Source organism: Alexandromys fortis, unplaced genomic scaffold, assembly GCF_014885135.2.
Source record: "Alexandromys fortis isolate MF-2015 unplaced genomic scaffold, M_Fortis_MF-2015_v1.1 scaffold_1, whole genome shotgun sequence".
Classification (NCBI taxonomy): Eukaryota; Metazoa; Chordata; class Mammalia; order Rodentia; family Cricetidae; genus Alexandromys; species Alexandromys fortis.
The window spans coordinates 37,324,503-37,345,131 of record NW_026067927.1 but is presented as its reverse complement, the minus strand read 5'-3'; the positions used below and the strand labels follow the sequence as shown (position 1 = coordinate 37,345,131).

At 51.3% G+C, this 20,629-nt stretch overlaps 1 protein-coding gene across 2 annotated transcripts in view; it reads left to right on the top strand.

The window, feature by feature from the left end:
* The window catches only part of Klhl3 (kelch like family member 3), a 106,627-nt gene extending 87,016 nt beyond the window's left edge, over window positions 1-19,611 (top strand). For both annotated transcript variants that reach the window (XM_050144405.1, XM_050144404.1), the window contains 7 exons: window positions 1,443-1,560; window positions 1,938-2,135; window positions 4,021-4,122; window positions 7,577-7,705; window positions 11,022-11,162; window positions 13,211-13,354; window positions 19,232-19,611. In XM_050144405.1, coding sequence (XP_050000362.1) covers window positions 1,443-1,560; window positions 1,938-2,135; window positions 4,021-4,122; window positions 7,577-7,705; window positions 11,022-11,162; window positions 13,211-13,354; window positions 19,232-19,260 — 861 coding nt within the window. In that variant the 3' untranslated portion in view covers window positions 19,261-19,611. The remainder of the gene's footprint in view (window positions 1-1,442; window positions 1,561-1,937; window positions 2,136-4,020; window positions 4,123-7,576; window positions 7,706-11,021; window positions 11,163-13,210; window positions 13,355-19,231) is intronic.
* The last annotated feature ends 1,018 nt before the right edge of the window (window positions 19,612-20,629 follow it).

Genomic DNA, 20,629 nt, shown 5'->3' with positions numbered 1-20,629 from the left:
AGACCACCTGTCCTCTCTCCAGTAACACGCTGTGAGGCAGTAGAAAGCACTGTGATAGTTCAGCGTGGCAGACATTGTTAACGGCATGCCATCAAGAAATTCCCACAGGCCAGGGGTCAAAACTGTGCTTCTCACTGCCTGAGTTCTGTAGAGCAGGGCCTTGGCATCTCCCGGGCTGTTTTGCAAACAGACCCTCAGACAAATCCTGGACTTGCTACACGGGAAATGGGGTGGGGCCCAGCAGTTTGTGTGAGGACTGACAGGCTTACATCAACCCCGTGGCTTACGTTGGCTAGTGGAGACGTCCACACGTCCCCACCTCTTAAGAAGGGTGTGGAAATGGCAGGAAGGGGTACTACCATGATGGGGGCAGTGCGAGCTTGCCCACGTTTATCAAAATATCCAGGCTACTGTTATCTTTGTCATTTTGACTCTTATTTATTTAATAGCATGAGCAATGGCTTGAGAGCGTGAATGCCACTGACGTACAGCTCATTAACGCAGCGAGAACATGGCTTTCCTTTGGCTTGAGCACACCTTGCAGCAGAAATACATATGAATTGCTATTCAAAATAGACGTCCAAATATGTATAACCAGAACAAATATTTCATAAACCAATACCCTGGCTGTGTATTTTCTGAGCTGTTCAGTTTGATGTGTTCTGGTCACAGCCCACTGAATTGGTTTCTGTGACTCCTGAATGAAGGTCAGCATGCAGGGGGCAGCGTTGACGGTGAGGAGAAGCCATGGCAGCCTCCCCTCCGGGTCAGGTGGCCTTGGGTTCCCCTGCCTGCTCTGCCTCCCCTTGCTGAGTGACCTCTGGCTGTTTACATGTGTTTTCTGAACTTCTTTACATCCCTCATCTGTCAATCACTGACAAGCAAATGACAACACACTTCGTGTGCCTGGCTGTGTTAGCTACGACCTTCCCCCGGAGGGGAATGAAAGCCCTTTGAGCACCGGTTTCCAGAGCTGTCAGTCACCTAACTCGATAACCGCCACGAAGCAGTGCTTAAAAAATATTATTTTTTCTTTATGCAGGTACTGGGTACCCTCTACAGTCCAGATACTCAGAAAAACTTATGAGTAATACAGTATCCTAAAAATGTACCCAGAATCTGGGCTTCCCATCCCAAATATAGTTGTTTGCCTCAATGTAAAAATCGTGCTCCTCTGCCTCCATCTTGTGTGTACCGAGATTGTATTAGATGCGTTCCTTACTGCGGCATCACCCAGAGAGGGCGTGTTTGCAAAGTGTGGGCCCATCTGTGGTGCGTGGCTGTCTTTCCTTGAATATGTAACCACCCTCAGTGACTAGGGCAGCATCTTTCTGTGTGTAATTCTGCAAACTGGCAGGCAGCGCGTGGATGTGCCACAGATTGGCCATCCACTCCCGTGAGTGCTGGGCAGATCTAGTTAACGTGTGCTTGTCTTTCTGGAGGTCATGATTGTGGTTGGTGGCCAAGCACCTAAGGCAATCCGCAGCGTGGAGTGCTATGACTTTGAGGAGGGCCGCTGGGACCAGATAGCTGAGCTTCCTTCCAGGAGATGCAGAGCAGGTAAGCCCCCCCCCCCCCAACAAGAGTTCCAAGCAGCCTCTCCCCAGCTGCTCTCTGCCTTGTGCGGCTCCTTCTGCAGACTCCCCGCCCCTCCCACCCGCAGGTGTGCACAGCACATTACTACCGCTTACTCTGAGGTCAGTTCTTACATGCTTGTGGGTTTAAGCCAATTCATGAGTTTACTCAAACCAGGCAAAGCTAGAGAAACAAATAGGAGAAGAAATCGGAGTCCCATAGTTCCTCGCAGATATCTAGAGCTGGAGGTGGCCTTCCATCGGGAGTCGGTTGTAAGCCCACCTTGCTTCCTTGACGTCAGACATCAGCTTGGGCAGGCGGCCCTCTTCCTGAGTCTCACACTTGGTTTCCTTCCATTGCAGGCGTGGTGTTCATGGCTGGCCACGTATACGCCGTGGGTGGCTTTAACGGTTCTCTGCGGGTGCGGACGGTGGATGTATATGACGGCGTGAAGGACCAGTGGACGTCCATTGCCAGCATGCAGGAGCGCCGGAGCACGCTGGGTGCGGCCGTGCTCAATGACCTCCTCTATGCAGTCGGAGGCTTTGACGGCAGCACCGGTAGGTCCAGGGAGGGTTGCCGTACTCTCTTCTCTGGGCGGTTTTGCTTTGCTCGGTCAGTTCTTGGCTAGCCTCTGGCATTTGTAGCAATGCCCCAGGCATGAGTCCCTCAGACTCAGTGAGCTCTCCTTCACTGTCAGGAAATACTGACGTAATCTTCACAGAAAAGATACCTTGTGACTTACAGCGGTGCAGGTTCAAGTCCACAGACCTGTGTGGACCTGTGGTGAGGCCGTTCACCATGGTACAGTGATGTTCATACATGGAACTGCTCACATCACTAGCCGGGAAGCAACAGGAAGGCCTCAAGGGTCACCCCAGTGGCTAAGGACCCTCTCCCAATGGTCCCACCACTTCCGCAGCACCACTACCCAAGGGCAAGACTTCAGCATAAACATGGGCCTCCAGGGCCTTCAGGATCTAAACTCCTAACTACCGTCCACCAGAAGCAAGCCTTTGTGTGGACTGAGTCCATATCTGCTCCATGATATGATGGGTTCTGAGGAGGTTAATACTCAGAAGGCCCCCCTCTCACCTCTCCCGTGCCTAGTAGCCTGTTTCCTCAGAGGATCAGACAGAGAAAGGGAAAGTGTCCTGCTGGAAGAGCCTCAGGAGTCTAGACTGAGCACCTTACTGAGCCGTTGAAGAACCTCTGGCTTAAGGGGAAGGCACCTGGCTCTGAGCAGGCACAGTTGCCTGATTGGTCACTGCTCTTTCTATTGCCCCCAGAGGGCACCTCACTCTATTGCCCCCAGAGGGCACCTCACTCCCAGATTTTATCTCCCTTCAAAATGTCAACCTGGGGTCTGGAGAGAGCACCGGCTGCTCTTCCCTAGGACACAGGTTCTTTTTCAAGCATCCATGTGGCAGGCGGCTTACAGCCGTGTATAACCTTGCGTCAGTTGCAGAGCATCTGATGCCCCCTTCTGGCCTGCATGGACCCCACACGTATGTGGTACACAGACAGACGTGGAGGTGAACACCCATACACATTCAGTCTGAACTGTTAGTGGATTGTGACTTTGGAGAGGCATTGTTATCTGTACTGACGTGATCAGGCGGATGACCGAAGATGGCGACCCCAAACTACCATGATAGTCTTTGGCCCCAGGGAGGGAAAAGCTGAATTTAATTATTTATCAAACACCTCTCTGAAGGCTCTTCAGTGAGTGTGGTCTAGGATGGGCACTGGGGATTATTTCGGCAGGACTTGCTTACAGTGCCTGTGAAGGGGGTTTTGTTGTATCCAGAGAGGAAACACAGAGTCCAGGGGCCACTTTCCCAACTTGGTCTGACTGTACATGGATACTGGGGCCAAATTCTCTAAGCTTCTCTTGGCTTTCCCCATGATAACCTCAGAGTGGCTATAACTCCAGATAGGGCATTTGTGTCCTTGGTAGCAAGAAGCAGGAAGGGGTCGCCTTGTATCAGAAATGAGAAAGCCATCCTAGAAATTCCCCCCAGATTTCTACTTAGGGCTCAATGACGCCTAGCTGCAGGGGATCTCGGGAGGTACATTTTTAGCCATCCAGCTTGTAAAGTGGGAGAAGATGTGGGAAAAGGGATCCAGACTGGTGTTCAGTGAGACATCCTCGGGCGTTTACTTGGGATCGAAGGTTCCAATTCTGTAAGTTTAATGTGTGCATCTATAGCGCACTTCAGGTGTACCCCTTGCTGTCACCAGATTCCCGATATGTCATACCTCGGTGGTCAGTGATTGCCTTATGTAGCCTGAGGAGTTACCATAGCCACATGATAGGCAGAGGCGTACCAGGCTGAACATCGAGTCTGTAGTCCCGGCTTGGCCCCTTCCTGGCCTCACTGTTCCTCACAGAGCAGGGTGAGGCCCACGGCTGTAGGAATTTCGTGATTCTCTTCTCCCTAGGTCTGGCGTCAGTAGAAGCCTACAGCTACAAGACCAATGAGTGGTTCTTCGTGGCACCAATGAACACACGGCGGAGCAGCGTGGGAGTGGGTGTTGTGGAGGGTAAGGAGGCAGCAGAGGGTGGTGGCTGGTCCTGCCCTAACCTGTGGCTGGGTCTTGTCCCGAGTCCAGCATTGTGCTTGAAGCTCCTTCTATTGTGGCCCCGTTATCCAGGTCTGAGTTTGGTCCCATTGTCTCTAGTTAACAGACAAGGAGGGCTGGGACTCAAGAGGGCTGAAAGGGGCTTCAGGAGGTCAGGAGAGAAAGCAGAGATGCAGGGGAGAGTGACACCTGTCCCTTGGCCACCTGTCAGTATCTTTGCTAATAGTGGGGGATGGGAAGGAAGTAGGGAGCCCAGAGTCCACGTATAAAGTCAGGTGCGTTAGTTCTGCTTGTTAATCCCCTGCTCACCTTCACGTGTTGCATGCTGACAGGGCAATGGGGAAGGCAGGCTACTTTTCTTCAGGTCTGACACAGCTCAGGTCGCAGGACAGACTTGGTGTGGGGTATGGCTCAGGCATAGGGAGCGGTGAGACCCGAGGCCTGACCAGACAATACTCAGAAATCTATAAAACACCTTTCTCTTCCTTATTCTCCCAAGCCCTCTGGAAGACCATAGGTCTCAACTGGTAAAGCAGTCCTGGCGAGGGCCGATAAAGCGCTTGTATTATGACAGTCAACAGCAGAGCAGGCCTCAAACCCAGGTCTTCTGACTCCTAATCTAGATCAGGAAACCATCCTCAAATGCTGATGGGTGCGCATGTGTGAGCTCAGTACCAATGCAGAGAGTATGGAGTTGATTTAAAATGTTAGAGATGATGGACCAATAAAGATTTATTAGTCTGCACTGATGTCTGCTCATCCAGATATGCATGGATGCTTCATGTGCACCCATGAAGGCATACACACATACACCAACACACATATACACGCACACACATACACAGGTACACATGTGTACACATGGACATATGCACACATGAGCCTAACATGCAGTGAGGTGGTGTCTTAGTTTGTTTTCTGTGGCTCTGCTAAAACACTGGCCACAAGCAACTTGGGGAAGGAAGGGTTTGTTTGGCTTACAGGTCACAGTCCACCATTAAGGAGAGTCAAAGCAGGAACCCAAGGCAAGAACTGAAGCTGAGACCATGGAGGGGAGCTGCTTACTGGCTTGCTCTCCATGGCACGCTCACGGCACCACCCATGGTGGGCTGGGCCCTCCTGCCTCAGTTTGCCATCAAGGAAATGATCCACAGACATGCCTATAGGCCAGTCTGAAGGAGGCAGTTCTTCAGCTGAGGGTTCCTCTTTCAAGCTGACAAAACTGACTAGTATAGATGACGGCTGCGTTTTCTCCCAGCGTTTCTCAGCCTGTACACTGTTATTAGTTTGAAAATTTCACTTGAAGGTATATTATCCCAGCATAGCCATCTTGGCGAGGCCAGGATCCTGTCCCTCTCAGGAGGAACTGCTTCTCAAGGTCTCATTCTCTTGGTGGGACCGAAACTGACCCGCCAGCCAGATCCAAGAGCTCTGTCGGTCACCTTCTCCTTTCCCTTCTTGTTCTTTAGCCAGGAACATCAAACAATTGACCAGAGGTTAAAAATAGCAGGCCCTCGGGAATGCTCTCCAGGAGAGACCTTGAGTGGCCTTTTGCTTTAGCTGGGACAAGGTTGAAGGTCAGAGGAGGTGCCTTGATGGTGGAGATTTAAAATACTGCTGGGGACCAGGGCTTTTGCTGCTGTGCCTGCTTGCGGAAGTGCAGTTCAATAGCTGGCCCTACAGGTGTAGCTCTGTTGGCCGTGGGCTGCCTCAGGACAGCAGAAAGTGTTTCTAAGAATGTGCAGGAGAAACTGGAGTGGGTTGTGCCTCACAAGGGTTTGAAGATTCTCTCTCTCCTCCGTCTTGTTACCTCACTACCAAGATTACGCAGTCTGAGTGACCCCTAAGAATGCAGGGTAATTTACTACTCACTGCGTGGAAGAACCACTCATAAGACAAGGTACAGTGCGGGCTGGAGTGTAGACGGATGTGCTCAACAGAGGAGATGGCGTGTTACAGAGATGGGACCACACGAGCCAGCGCACAGTGTCAGTGGTCTGGGACCATAGGAGCCAGTGCACAGTGTCGCTGGCTCAGGACCACACAAGGCAGCACAGTGTCAGTGGCCCCAGACTACCTGAGCCAGCACACAGTGTCAGCCGCTGGGAACCACCAGAGCCAGCACAGTGTCTGTGGCCTGGACTCTGGAGAGGCTACCGAGTGTATTTCTTTGTCAGCTTTGACTTTGTGGGGGAGGGGCTGTGGATGAGATCTTTGTGAGAAAGGTCAATTGAAAAGACTCAGAGGAAAAGATCCTGCGATAGCGGGATTGCTGGATCAATAGCCCTGATGCGACGGCATTGTTTGGACCTGAGGAGCTAACAGCATAACCATGGATTTTTGAATCTTAGTTGTACCCACAGTATTAGGGACTGATATATTGACCCCCAAATCCTTGATTGAGTAATTCTGTTAAATAGATTTGCCCGTGTCTGTGTTTACCCTGAAGCTAGTGTCATGGTGTCCTGTAGATCTGATGTCCATAGAGGTAGGGCCTCTCTCCCGTCTCCTATTGGATCTAAGGCAAGAAGATTTAAGCCTCATGTGTTTGAAACCTTGTTCTCACATAGGTCAGATTTTCCCCTTCCTGTTTGTACCCCACTTCTATCCTCTGGCCTCAGCTGGGAATGACTCTCCCACAGGAGCTTAATGTGATTTTATTTTTATTTAAAAATAGTCGATAAGGGCTGGAGAGGTGGCTCAGCGGTTAGGAGCACTGACTGATCTTCCAGAGATCCTTCGTTCAGTTCCCAGCACACACATGGCAGCTCATCCCTGCCTGTTCCAGGGGATCTGGCACCCTCACAGACATGCAGGCAGAGCTCCAGTGAACATAGGAAAAGCAGTTGATGATGCTTCGGCGTTCTGATATGGCTCAGAGAACAGAGGTGACTGGAGAAAGATCCCCGCTTCTTCCCCCAGAGTGCACAGAACCCTTCTTTTGCCTGTGCTACCGGCCAGGGTTTCTGGAGGTGCGACCAGGGCCAGGCTCAGGTTCTCACAGAAGAATATTCCCCCAGTTCTTCTTGCTTGTCACTGTGAGCCTAGAACCAGACAGTTGGGGGTGTGATCATGTCTGAGAGCCTCATAGCTTCTAGCGCCACACGCTTTAACCTAGTTCTCCAAGCTAGACTACTTTGAACCTTGGTGATGCCAAGCGAGTCTTCCGTGCTGGGTTCCTGGGCCCCTTTTTAGAAAGAGCTTCAGCATCGCTTCTCAGTATCTCAGGGCTTCAGAGCAGAGAGAAGGTAGGAATGTGAGGGAGATACACCCCGTGTTTGGAGAATAAGCTGGGTCCACCGAGAACTCTGAATGAGGCGAAGGTACCTCAGTGGGTTAAACACGGAGTGCCAGCCGAGCCTCCGCTCCAAGTCAGTGCCACTGGCACCATCCTCAGTCACTTTGTCTATTCCAGGGAAGCTGTATGCTGTCGGGGGTTACGATGGGGCTTCCAGGCAGTGCTTGAGCACCGTGGAGCAGTACAACCCAGCCACCAACGAGTGGATATATGTGGCAGACATGAGCACCCGACGCAGTGGCGCTGGTACGTGAGGGCCTTGGGGTTCGGGAGAGCCTTGGGGTTTGGGAGAGCCTTGGGGTACAGCAGAGCTTTGTGGTATAGCAGAGCTTTGGGGTAAGGAGACCATAGGGGTACAGGAGACCATTGGGGTACAGGAGACTGCCGTGTGTGCATGCTGTGTCTACTTTGTTCATGGCTGGGACTAGAGACAGACAACGGAACTGCACCTTACTTCCCGCATCCCTTCTCTTTTCCTTTGGTAACCCCACCCCTACACCTACAGCTGTGCCCACACAGGGATCTGCCTTTCCCAGGGACTCGTTGATCAGTACGGAAGGGGTAATGTCTTCCATGTCTATTACTGCTGGTTTCTGTTTTAGACAACTCTTCTATGGCCCAGGCAGACTCCAAGCTTACCAATAGCCCAGACTACACCAGGGCATCCCTTCTGTTTGTACTTGGACCTATGTCTCTGGAAGTCCAGGCCTCTGTGAGCCAGGCGCTGTCATGATACAAACATTCCCCCTCCTTCCTCTGACATTCACTCTGCAGCCCAGGCTGACCTCAGACTTACAACCTCCTGCTTCAGCCTCCGCGTACTGGGATGGCAAGGCGCACCTGGCCGAGGCCTTTGACTTCTTACTCCCCACCTCAGCCCTAAAAGGCTTCCTGATACTGATTAGACCTCAGAGGTGGATCACTTTGTCCAAGTATAGAATTAGAAACTTTCGGTGAGGCTTTTTAGTCCTCGACCAGTGAGCATCATCGCCTGCCTGAAGCTGGCGTTTATGGCTGGAGCTAAGCCTAGGTCCCTTTCCCTACTTTTCCTTGCCTTGTTCCTTCCTCTCCAACATGGTGAGAGAAAGACATCCCAAATGACTTTCTGTTTCTGCTGTGTGGGGAAGCCCAGGAGCTCAGGAACTGCTTAACAGCCCCTTCCTCTCTCTTTTGTCTCCTCCACCGTCCCAGGGGCTCACCGTCTGGGGGAGCAAGCAAGGCCTTGGCCACAGTTCCTGGGGCTCCTGGAGACTGAGCTGATTCTCAGTTTGGGGCTGGTGGGAAGGTGGTCTGATTCCTGAGATGAGAAACCACATACTCTCCATAGAGTTACCTGTGTTCGTTTTTTCTGTGCTGTCCCATCTACTCCTGGAGACTGGATTATGACATCATATATCTCCATCCTTAGCATTCTGTAAAAATTAGGCTGTTTACATTTTTTTAAAGAGAAGTTTTGTGTACACACTGATGGGCTGTGAAGTTGAAAGTCGGAATGATTCTATTTTAGAAGCATGTTTTTGGAGTTCTTTTGGGAAGCTGTCTCTGCTAATCCTGACAACTTGGCCCCCCCATGAATGAAGTCAAGAAGCCTGAGCTTTAGAGCTGAGTGTGCTTGACCTCATCTTGGGCAGCCCCCTTCGCCATCTTTGGCATTTAGTCCCCCAGCCATGCTGTGCATGGGCTGCCTCCATTCTCCAAGTTCCATTCGAAAATCCTGTGATTTCCCCCTTGCCCGATCATTTAGTAATTATAGCTTTTGCACCTTCTTTGTACCTTCTAAAATTCCAAATGGTGACTTGGGGCATGGCAGCAAGTGCTAAAGGCCTATGTATATAGAAACAGGCCGACAGAGGGCACTGAGGCAACCCACGGTGGAGCTAGAGGCAACAGCCTGACACCGTGTCCTGAGACAACCCACAGTGGAGCCAGGGACAGCCTGACATCGTGCACTGAGACAACCCCTGGTAGAGCCAGGGACAGCCTGACACTGTACCCCGAGACAACCCATGTTGGAGCCCTGCAGCTTCGGCCATGCCTGCGGCGATGTCTTTCCCCCACCAGTTGCTCAGAAGGTGGCTGGGGCAGACGTCACCTGGCCCATCCTTGGCTAGAGGCCCTAGATGACGGCAGTAACTGCTGCGTGTGTTTCTGGGAAGGACAGTGCTGGGCTTGAGATGAGCGTGGTGTTCAGATCACTGTCCTCAAATTCCTTTCTCTGTGGAGCCTGTCCCGGATTCCGTTGTTCAAAGCTTCATTATACTAACAGTTGGGGACGTGTCATCTCTAGGGCTGGGAGCCCGTGTGCTTGTCATGGTGGGTGCTTGTGAGAGCCGAGGCTCTAGAGACGCAGCTGCCCGAGCCCAGTGTGGCTCTCCACCGTGTCTATGAGCAGGCTGCCAAGGGGTGAGGGCGGTGGAAGAGCTGCTGGGGCATGCCTGGGTGACCGCTGACTCCCTCCGTAGTGGGACGGACATGGTGGTGGAACAGGGCATCTCAGGGTCCTGGAGGTACCAGCCGCTGCTGACCCCAGGGGAAAGGAAAGCGAAGCAGCTTGGCGCCTACTGATTTTCCAAATCCCACAACCGATGCCAGCCATTGTTGGCTCAGCAGCACCATCTGCTGCTAGTTTAGGGCAACTGCTGGGAACCACTGGCTGCCCTGCATAAACAACCCCTGGCTGGATCTGACATCGGTTATCTGCCGAGAGACCACCAGCATCAGCAGCCTCGAGCACCGGCCAGAGCAAGACTCAGCCGTTCTCGGCCTCATGAAGTCTGTACTCTCCAGGTCCAGCCCTGGACCCACAACCTGGCTGCATGTCCCATTCACTGAGACACTCTTTTGGACTTCCGACCAGTGTCTCTGGGACTAAGGCCCCAGCAGAAGGGATGCAGCCTGTCCCCATGGGACCTCTGAATCATCCCAACTCCCTCCCTCCAGGAATGGGAGAGAGAAAGGGTCACCCAGAGGGGACAGCTGAGTGCAGGTCTAGGCGTCCCAGCCTCCAGGTCAGCTGCTCTCACGAGGTGCCCCTTTCCTCCTCTGTGGCCTGTGTCTCCCCTGGAGAGGTCTGATGCCTTCTGCCATAAAGGAGAAGAGGGGCTGAAGGACCAGGCTGGCAGCGGTGTCTCCCCAGCCGTGACCTCAGTGACCTTGCTACCGAGGCGGAATGATAAGATGTTGAAGGAAAACAAGGCGGCGTGGAAGGGGGAAACGGGTGTCATTTTACTGTTGAGAAACAGCCACTTCCCACATCTTAGCGGATTTCCTTGACTCTTATCTCTTTGTTACCCCGTGTATATGTACACACACACATATTTACATCGTAAAAGCAGAAATGGGGTCACGTTGGCTTTGGCTCTCAGTGTTTCCAGGCTGCCCATCCTATAAGGAGCCGGGAAGCATCTCATTGTGTTTGTACTGCACATTAGGACTGAGGTCCAGGGAGAGAGAACTTGCTCCCCAAGTCACCCTGCTGGTGATGGCTGTCCGGGACTGGACACCAGGCCTCTTGGTTTCTGGTTCTTCTAGCGGGTCTGAGGCCCTGTGCTCTGTCTTTCAGGTGTTGGGGTGCTGAGCGGACAGCTGTATGCCACCGGGGGCCACGACGGACCCTTGGTGAGGAAGAGTGTCGAGGTTTACGATCCCGGGACAAACACCTGGAAGCAGGTGGCAGACATGAACATGTGCCGGCGTAACGCAGGTACTGCGACTTCTCCTCTCAGGGCCACAGCGCGTTCCTCCCTGGAGGTGATTGCTCTGGATGACAGGAAAGGGGCAGGGTTGCCAGAATTTGGAGCTGAGCCTGTGTCCTGAACGTAAGAGAGGCCATTTGCCCCATAGGCTCAGCGTTAGGAGGAGGGAGAACCTGGACCCCAAAGGCTGGCCATAGGACCTCCCCAACCCCGAGACTCAGAGCCATCCCTTCTCCCTGGTGGAGGTGGATGCCTAGATTCCCCAGGGCCCTGTCCAGTGGTTAGGCCTGTAGCCTTGTAGCTGTGTGGGCCCAAGCCAGACCATGGTGCTGCGCTGTGTTTTCTCAGCCAGTGTCAGACTGAAACGGCCTTGTACTTCACAGGGTCCAAGTTCCTTCCCAGCAGGGGAACCAGACCCTACCTAACCCTCCAGTGTCCTTCTTCCTTTACTGTCCTTGTATCCCCTGTCCCTGTGTCCCTTTGCTTTTTGAATCCTTCCTATAGGAACAACCTGTCCAGGCATACTCAGGGTCGCGTGTCCTGGGGCCTGACAGCCCGGCCAAGCTGTTTCCCCCTGTGACCTTGTTTTGAGTTGTGCCCAGCAGTGCTGACCTTGCTCTGGGCTCCTTTGCTCTGGGAAAGGGTAGGTTAGCTTCACCCCAAGCCGGACTGACGGGAAGGCACTGCCAGGTAGACTTGTCTCCTTTATTCTCACGCTACCTGTTTGCTAAACTCAGTGTGGCCGACTTGTCGGAGGCTTCAACAGAGGGGCATTACCACTTGGCTCGCAGCCTGAGCCTGTTGTGATGTGCGCTGGCATTTGGCCTTCAGCCACATGAACAAGGAATTCCAGAGCCTGTAAGGCAAGCCTGCCTGCAGTCTGTGAATTCAGTTATAGACATGGGCATGTATAAACGCTCACACCTAGATATTATTTATATAATAACATGTGGATCTTACCGCAGTACTGCTTTAACACTTGCTTTTCCATTCCTCACACATGTCTAATCACACTACCTGTATCTTGTATCTTCACGCCCTCATTTAACACGGCTCTGTCATAGTTTACACAATTAATTATTGAATACTTCATTTTCCATGCTACTCGTAATGCTGTAGTTACTATAAATGATCCTTAGGGTTGAGTCAATGTACACATTTAAAATGATTTCTCTGGAAGAAAAAGCCAAAAGTAGAATCCTGAGACAGGGGAAGGACCTGTATGTTTTCTGTACGTGCACATCTGTGCACACGCGGGCAGGAAGGCGGCACACTTTCTGCTCACAGCAGTATTGAGAGTATCTTTAATCAGCGTTGCTAGTTACTGCTTTTAAAAGCATCAGAAATAAACGTGTTTATAAAAAAAAAAACAGAAGCAAACACTATCTACTGGACTATGTGTTTTAAGGTCTTGAATAACATCTCCCTGCTCCTCTGTCCTGCTTCCTGAGACCTTGCCATCAAACAAGCTCACTCCGAGTTAAGAATGAGAAAGGATCCCCAGCCTGGGTTGAATCCAGATGTGTCTGGATTCACATGCTCATCTTAAGAGGGGTTATGGGCACATCCATTAGCAGCATATGGGGTGGGCACAACATGTGTCTCAGCTGGGAAGACTGAAGGTGCAGAGAAATGGGAGTGTGTGGAATCTTGTCTTCCCTAGTTCAGGCTGACGGGGAGGGCTGCATGACCCACAGGAAATGTTCCCGCAGGGAGACCTGTGCCATCTCTCTATAACGTTCCCACAGGGAGAACCCGCAAAGCTCACTCTATAATGTGGCAGCCCCTGGGGGAGGAGGGCACAGCGGGAGCATCCGTAGGACCACATAGTAATAAAAGCTCCCCAGTGAGAGCAGCGGCCTCATAAAAAGGGGACCCTCAGAGCCCAGTGGCTGTGCCCAGCATGCTCCCCCATGGAGTGGACTCAGACCTCCAAGTGGCATCTCTGCTGGGCAACAGGAAATGGGAAAGAGCCTGCAGGGCTCGGGCATCAGCTGCCCGAGGGTCCTGGTCTCAGGTACTCCCGCTGATCCTGTGACTTCTGCTTGGTTTCCAGGGGTCTGTGCAGTGAACGGGCTCCTGTATGTGGTTGGAGGGGATGATGGGTCCTGCAACCTGGCTTCTGTGGAGTACTACAACCCGGTCACTGACAAGTGGACGCTGCTGCCAGCCAACATGAGTACTGGAAGGAGCTACGCAGGTCAGTGGCTTCCTCTTCCAGGGACCACCACACCAAGGGCAGGAACGGCATGGGGGATGAGCTGGCTTAGCTGGGAATGGAGTTCCTCCTGCAGGGCCGCAGGCAATTGTATCTTCACCGTGTGCCCAGGATAGATGCTGCTAGTTAGCACTTCCTCCCGTGAACCTGGATGTAGCTGTGCAGAAGACTTCATGTCATATTCCAGGGGGTCATGAACCTGAGCCGTGACCTGCCTTGGTCATGCCTGGCTCACTTTGTGCCAGACATGTGGGTGGGAGAGCACCATTCTTGCTCATTAGACATTAGGTTTGGTAGACCTGTCTGCACAGATGGGAAATACCAGATGCTTGTACAAGATTCCCAACTGTGAATGGGGTGCTTCAGGACAGAACGGCCGGAAGAACAGCCATCAGGGATGTGTTCTCAGGAGATGGGTCACAGTCTCACACACAAACTGCCCTTTATTGTGTACTTTTGATGTTAGGTATTATCTTCTTGTTGTGACAACTTCCTGAGAGGGACTACATGTGTGTGTGTATGTGAGTGTGTGTATATGTGTGTGTGTATATATGTGTGTGTGTGTGTATATGTGTGTGTATGTGTGTGAGTGTGTTTGAGTGTGTGTCTGTGTGTATATGAGTGTGTTTGTGTGTGTATGTGTGTATCTGTGTGTATCTATCTGTGTGTTTGTGTGTGTATGTGTGTGTGTTTGAGTGTGTGTCTGTGTGTTTGTGTATGTATGTGTGTGTCTGTGTATGTCTGTGTGTGTATCTATCTGTGTGTGTTTGTGTGTGTGTGTGTGTCTGTGTATGTCTGTGTATCTGTGTGTGTTTGTGTGTGTATGTGTGAGTGTGTGTATCTATCTGTGTGTGTATGTGTGTCTGTGTGTGTGTCTATCTGTGTGTATGTGTGTGTGTGTATGTGTGGAGGACTAGGGGGAAGGAGGGGATTGTCTTGTCTCCTAGTTTCAGTCTGCTGTCTCCTGGCTACTTTGTTTCTGGGTGAGGCTCAGCATGTAGAGATGACATGGACCGCATGCGGGACAATGGGGCCTCCAGTCCCCGGGCAGCTCGGCAGCCGAGACTGGAGAGGGTCGGGTCTGAGACCCCTTGGGTGGCATACCTCCTGCCACTCGCTCCCTCCACCTCCTAGAACTTCAAGCACCTCCCACAATATCTCCACCAGCTGGGCTCCAAACCTTTACAGGAGAGCCTGCAGGGGCTGTGTCCTGTTCCGACTCTAACCCCTCCCTGACCTGTGAGCCAGCGCAGTAGGTACGGTGTGTGCTCCCTCTCACCGTCCCAACAGCCCACGGGCTGACTGGGACTTCATCCTCGATTTCGCAGCTGAGTAGTGGGGACTGTAAGCCATCACCAAAGGTCAGCCACATTGCTAACAAGCATGCACCAAAGTCAGAGTCCAAATGCAGGCCTGACTTCTAGCTAAGCCACACCCCTTCTACTGTCCCCGCTCAGACTGAGTAAAGGGGCTGGGGGAGTAATGGGCAGATTGAGGGGTAATGGGTAGACCTGGGGGGTAATGGGCAGACTGGGGGGTACTGGGCAGACTGGGGGGTACTGGGTAGACTGTGGGGTAATGGGTAGACTTGGGGGTAATGGGCAGACTGGGGGGTAATGGGCAGACTGGCCTGTAAGGGGTAGACTGGGGTGGGGTAAGGGGCAGACTGGTGTAGAGACTCTTTCTTGTAGGGGGCAGTACCAAGTTCAGTGCAGTGCAGGGCATGCGTTGCTATTGGTCAGGGATCCTGAAGAAGAGAAACAGAAGCCCAGCTTCTTCTGTCTGGCCTGAACACTCAGATCCATGGACTTAATGTTTGTTTACTGAGCACACACAGCGAGCCATCCGCTAATTATCCCAAATAGTTAAAACCCATTATCTCCTGTCACGCACACCTTGGCCCCAGTGCGAGGAAGGTCAGCTGCCAGCTCTTCCATCTTGTTCAGGTGTCCTGCGGCTGCCAAGGGCTCCCTGTCACCTTTCCCCACGGCCGTGCGTCTCTTTCACTGTCCCTCCCTCCAAGTCTTTCTCACCCTGTTGCATTTTCCTCCACTAAGACATTGGAAGCATTTGACGCTAGAACAACCCCCTGCTCTTGAAGATCAGCACCTTTTGTTTCTGAAACTGCAGAGGGAACAGGTCGTTTTGTAGGATGAAGAAGTGGGCCGGTTCCTCCGGCTCCACCTCTGTGTTAATGAGAAGTGGGTGGGCTGAGTGGGACCCATCAGGATTTCATAGGTCTGCTGAATACTTCAAAGCCTCGCTTCACTGCCTACTCAGAACTGGTGGGAAGGAGACAATCAGGCCATTTTGTGCTCAAACCAATGGACCAAGTGAATGTGTTATTAAGGCAGACATAACTTATCAGGGCATTGCTTATAATAGAATCTTGCTCTCCCCCTGAAAATGATAATACTTAATGATTGACATTAGAGAAATAATTAAATAATAATTAAATAGTCTATAGAATATTTATTCAGTGGGTATATTTTTCTTTTTAAAAATTGAAAATAGATTTTTATTCATACAGTAGGTATATGCTGATACTGATTTCCCCTCCCCCAACTCCTCCCAGCTCATCCCCACCTCCTTTGTTTTTAATATCTGGAGAAAATGCTTGTGCTTGAATGCTGGGTTCGAGGAGGACTCAGACCGTATGTGCCCGAGGGTGCCGAATGCTCAGGTCCTATCCCGGAGGAGAGGGAGCTTTGAGTGCTGTTATTCTCCAAGTGGAGGTTGGAGTCTCAGATCTGCCACGAGCCTTAGGTCTCTGGGCGAGGCATTCAGCCTGACCGAACCTCCATTGGCTCAGTTGGAAAATGGGGATAAAATTAGATTGGGCCTCTGAGGACCTTTCAGAGACTGCAACGTGATACCGCATGTATGGTTTGTGGCACGGTGCCTGGCGTGAGCCACTACGAGTTAGCACGTTCCGATTATTATTAGAGGCTGGGAAGGACTAAAGAGATGATGGTGTTTCTCTTTGAGGGAATAAAGGTTTCTCCTTTTTTTCTTCTGCATTTTCCGTAGTGAGAGCATATTGCTTTTTTAATAAGAAAGGCTCATATGAAAAACACTCCATGAAAACACCACGAGAGCCTGCTTTTTAGCAGGTATTGCTCAGTGACAGAGGTATCTGAGGCACAGGAGAGGCTGCCAAGGCCAGGTGGTACCTTTTGGTCTGGAGTAAAGCTCTGCCCGCCTCCAGGCTCTTCTGTTGGTATCTTAGGCAGGAATAAAGAGGGAATGGGTATCTCAAGCAGAGCGTCTATGATGGTGTGTCCTCCTATTCTTTAGCTTGTGTTTCCTTAACCTCACCTTCAGTCAGAGTATTTTATAGCTAGCTATAGGAACATGTTAAAATAAATCTCCATGCTAGGCGGTGGTGGCATACGCTTTTAATCCGAGCCCTCGGGAAGCAGAGGCAGGTGGGCCTGTAGTGGCATTTCATTTGTATTTTAATAAATAAAGCTTGCTTGAAGACCAGAGTGTAAACCAGCCCCACTGTTCAGTCTTACAGACCAGGCGGTGGTAGCACACACCTTTAATCCCAGTAGCCACACTAGTAGCCATAGAAACCAGGCGTTGTACGCCTTTAATCCCAACCCTAGAGAGGATTATAAAATGGGAGGAAACAGCTCTCAGACACAGTTTCATTCTCAGATTCCTGGAGGCAGGATTGGCATTTCAGACTGAGGTTGAGGTAAGAGCCAGTGGCTGGCTGCTTTGGTTTTTGGATCTTCAGGTTGAACCCCAATTTCTCTCTCTGGGTTTTTATTAGTCATGCTTCATGGGTCTCTGAGCTTGAGGCCAGCCTGGTCTACAGTGTGAGTTCCAGGATAGCTAGTACTACACAGAGAAACTCAGTCTTGAAAACAAAATAAAACCCCCAAAAACAGAACAGAAAAAACCCCTCTATTCCCACTCCCTTTCCTCCTCCCATTCCCTCTATATACCCTCCCACTCCACCCCCATCCACTCCTCAGAGAAGGTAAGGCACATTGCTTTGGGAAGATCCAAGGCCCTCCCCACTGTATCTAGGCTGAGCAAGGAATACATCCAAAGAGAATAGGTTTCCAAAAAGCCAGTACATGCAGTAGGGATAAATCCTGGTGCCACTGCCAGTGGCCCCTCAGTCTTCCCCAGCCATGCAACTGCCAACCACATTCAGAGGGACTAGTTTGGTCCTATGCTGGTTCCTTCCCGATCTGGCTGGAGTTAATGAGCTCCCATTAGCTCAGGTGAGCTGTTTCAGTGAATGAACCCATCATGGTCTTGACCTCTTTGCTCATATTCTCACTCCTTCCACTCTTCAACTGGACTTTGGGAGCTAAGTCCAGTACTCCGATATGGGTCTCTGCCTCTGTTTCCATCAGTTGCTGGATGAAGGTTCTATGGTGATATTTAAGATACTCATCAGTCTAACTACAGGGCAAGTCAAGATCGGGCCCCCTCTCCTCTATTGTGGAGGGTCTTAGCTGGGGTCATCCTTGTGGATTCCTAGGAATTTCTCTAGAGCCAGGTTTCTTGCTAATCCTATAATGGCTCCCTCAATCAATAAACCTCTTTCCTTGCTCTCATCTCTGTCCTTCCTCCTTCTTGACTGTCCCATTCCCTCAAGTTCTCCTCCCCCCTCCCCTTCTCCCCTCCTCTTGCCCTTCCTCTCTCCCTTCTCCCCCCTCCCCCTTGCTCCCTATTTTGTCAGGCGATCTTGTCTGTTTCCACTCTCCAGGTGGATCTATATATCTATGTTTTTCTTAGGTTCACCTTATTACTTAGCTACTCTAGGATCATGAACTATAGACCCTTTGTTTATAGCTAGCATCCACTTGTGAGTGAGTACATACCATATTCATCTTTTTGGGTCTGGGTTACCTCACTCAGGATAGCGTTTTCTAATTCCATCCATTTGTATGGCACTTTTTGAGTTATTATTTACTAGGAGGTTCCAGAACCCTGCCTGGTGCTGATTTCCACCAGGAAGGAGGTGTGTGGTCCCAGGCAGACAGCAGCGGACAAGCTGCTGTCACAGCCCAGAAGGCTTGCCTTCCAGTCTCATTGGCTAGGACCGGGCGACAGGGCATTTGGGAAGCAGTCTAGCAGGCCGAGTGTGTCACTAGCCGGTGTGTATAGTGGAGAACAGTGTGCAGAAAGGACGTTGGCTTCTTCAGTCTCTAACATCTTCCAGATGGCATCAGTGGGTTATGGTGAAACTTGGGTGACAGATGGACTTACAGAGTTAGGGCCTCAGTGTGGTTAAGTTTAACAAAAGCAGTGATACACAGTGCGTGCTTGGAAAGTTTATCCAGTTGGGAACTGAGCACTGGGTGAGGGTCTCAGTTCCATGACAGCAAGCAGTGTGAGAAGTCGCCCTCAATTGTGACGAAACTCACTGAAGACCACGGTACAGATCACCTCCGGGCAAGGCTTGGGCTGGAGTTTCTTTTCGTTCTTCCTCCCATAGAGTTGGTGTATTCTTCTTAGTCCATCCCAGTGACTTCTAAAAGTAGCAAAGTCGACCTACATCAGCCATCGCTTCTCCAGAAAATGATACCGATTTGGAAGACATGCCTCTGGGTCCTCAGTAAGGGGTGTGTGGGGTGTTAATCTGGATGCTGTGGTCAGGAAGAGGAGTGGGGGTGTGTCTGCTGGCATGCGCTGTTTGAGACCATGCTTGTGGATTCAAATGTCCCGCCAGGATGTGACTGTCAGAGTGGAAACAGTCAGCTCCCGCCCGGCAGCGATAGCACGGGACCCTTCCAAGGGCTGTGACAGGGTATCGCAGATTCCTGGACCCGCTGGGACTCCGATTAACTTTGGAGAAGAGAAGATGGTGACTTTGTTTCCCTTCCATGTCAGGTGTGGCTGTGATTCACAGATCCTTGTGACCCAGACTCCCACTGCCCGGAGGTGGAAGAAGGAGCGGGCACTGTGACTGGAGCACCGAGCAGCGGGACCGTGACAACTGATGAGATTAACTGGAAGGCTCTGCGGTGATTTGAGAGCCGCCCTTGCTGTCTTGGCAGGCCAGCCTTGTCCCTCTCAGTGTGGACACTGATGGTCCACCTTCTGCTCCGAGGTGCTTTGGTTTCTGCCCTAAACAGTTGTGTTTCTGACAGCCCCACAAAAACTCCTTGGGCTTTTTGCATGTGTGTATGCGTGTGTGTGTCCGTGTGCGTGTGTGTATTTCTACAGGACAATGGAGAGAACCTTGAAGTATGTGTGTGTGTGTGTGTGTGTGTGTGTGTGTGTGTGCTTCTACAGGACAATGGAGAACCTTGAAGTGTGTGTGTGTGTGAGCACGTGCACACGCATCCATGTGTTTGTGTTTGTGTGTGTAGGAACCATTTCAGTGAGGGCTGGGGCTGTATGAGTGTCTACTGGATGTCTTTACTACTGATCTTCCACGATGCTAAAACACCTACCAATGTCTTCTGGACTCGTCCCATGAAGACCCTCGACTACTGAAGCTGCTGCCTTTTGGGGTCCAGGCAGAACTAGGCAGAAGCATCTGGGACCATGCCTTGACTACTGCAGCCGGGTGGACGAACTGGGGCTTCCGCAGAGCTGCCCTCCATCCTCCATGCACCTCTAGGGTGCAGCCTCATCCGGCCATTGCCAGTCACCCCCCTCGGCTGCACTCCAGGAGGCGGATGAGAACTGTTTTTGTCTTCACGTCTTGGCCTCTAGTCTTTGATGTCATGGATTCCAGGTTTGGAAGATTTTGTGTCTTTTCAGCAGGGAAAACAAACTCTTCAGAGAAGCCCCAAGTAGAACACTGGGGAGAAATAGACAAGAAAAGGCAAAACAAAACCCAGAAAAACCAAAGTGGTATGGATTTGTTCCCACCCAGTGAGGTCTCAGACAGGGACCCTGCTTCTGAGTGTTCACAGGGCACCAATCCTTTTTCTTATGCTTATTATGTAGGCTTACTTATTCATGGTATCAGTTCTCATGCGGATGATAACTAAAAGGTCACCCCGCCACTAAACCCAGAGATAGGCTTGCCCCCGTGTTAGGTGGGGCCACATGTAGCTCAGAGGGACGTGAATGGCTGGATCTGGCCATCGGCACTTTGTGATGATGGTCAGGGCTGTTTTTATCTGTCTTCCCTTTCTCGTGCTTCAAGGTCCATATCTGTTCCTCAGCCTCCCCAACACCCCTTCTTATTCTCCCCTTTGTGGAGGAGACGGTCATGGGCCCAGGACTGGAGATATTCCTCAGACACTTGCTTTTTAAAAATGAAAGCAACTTAGG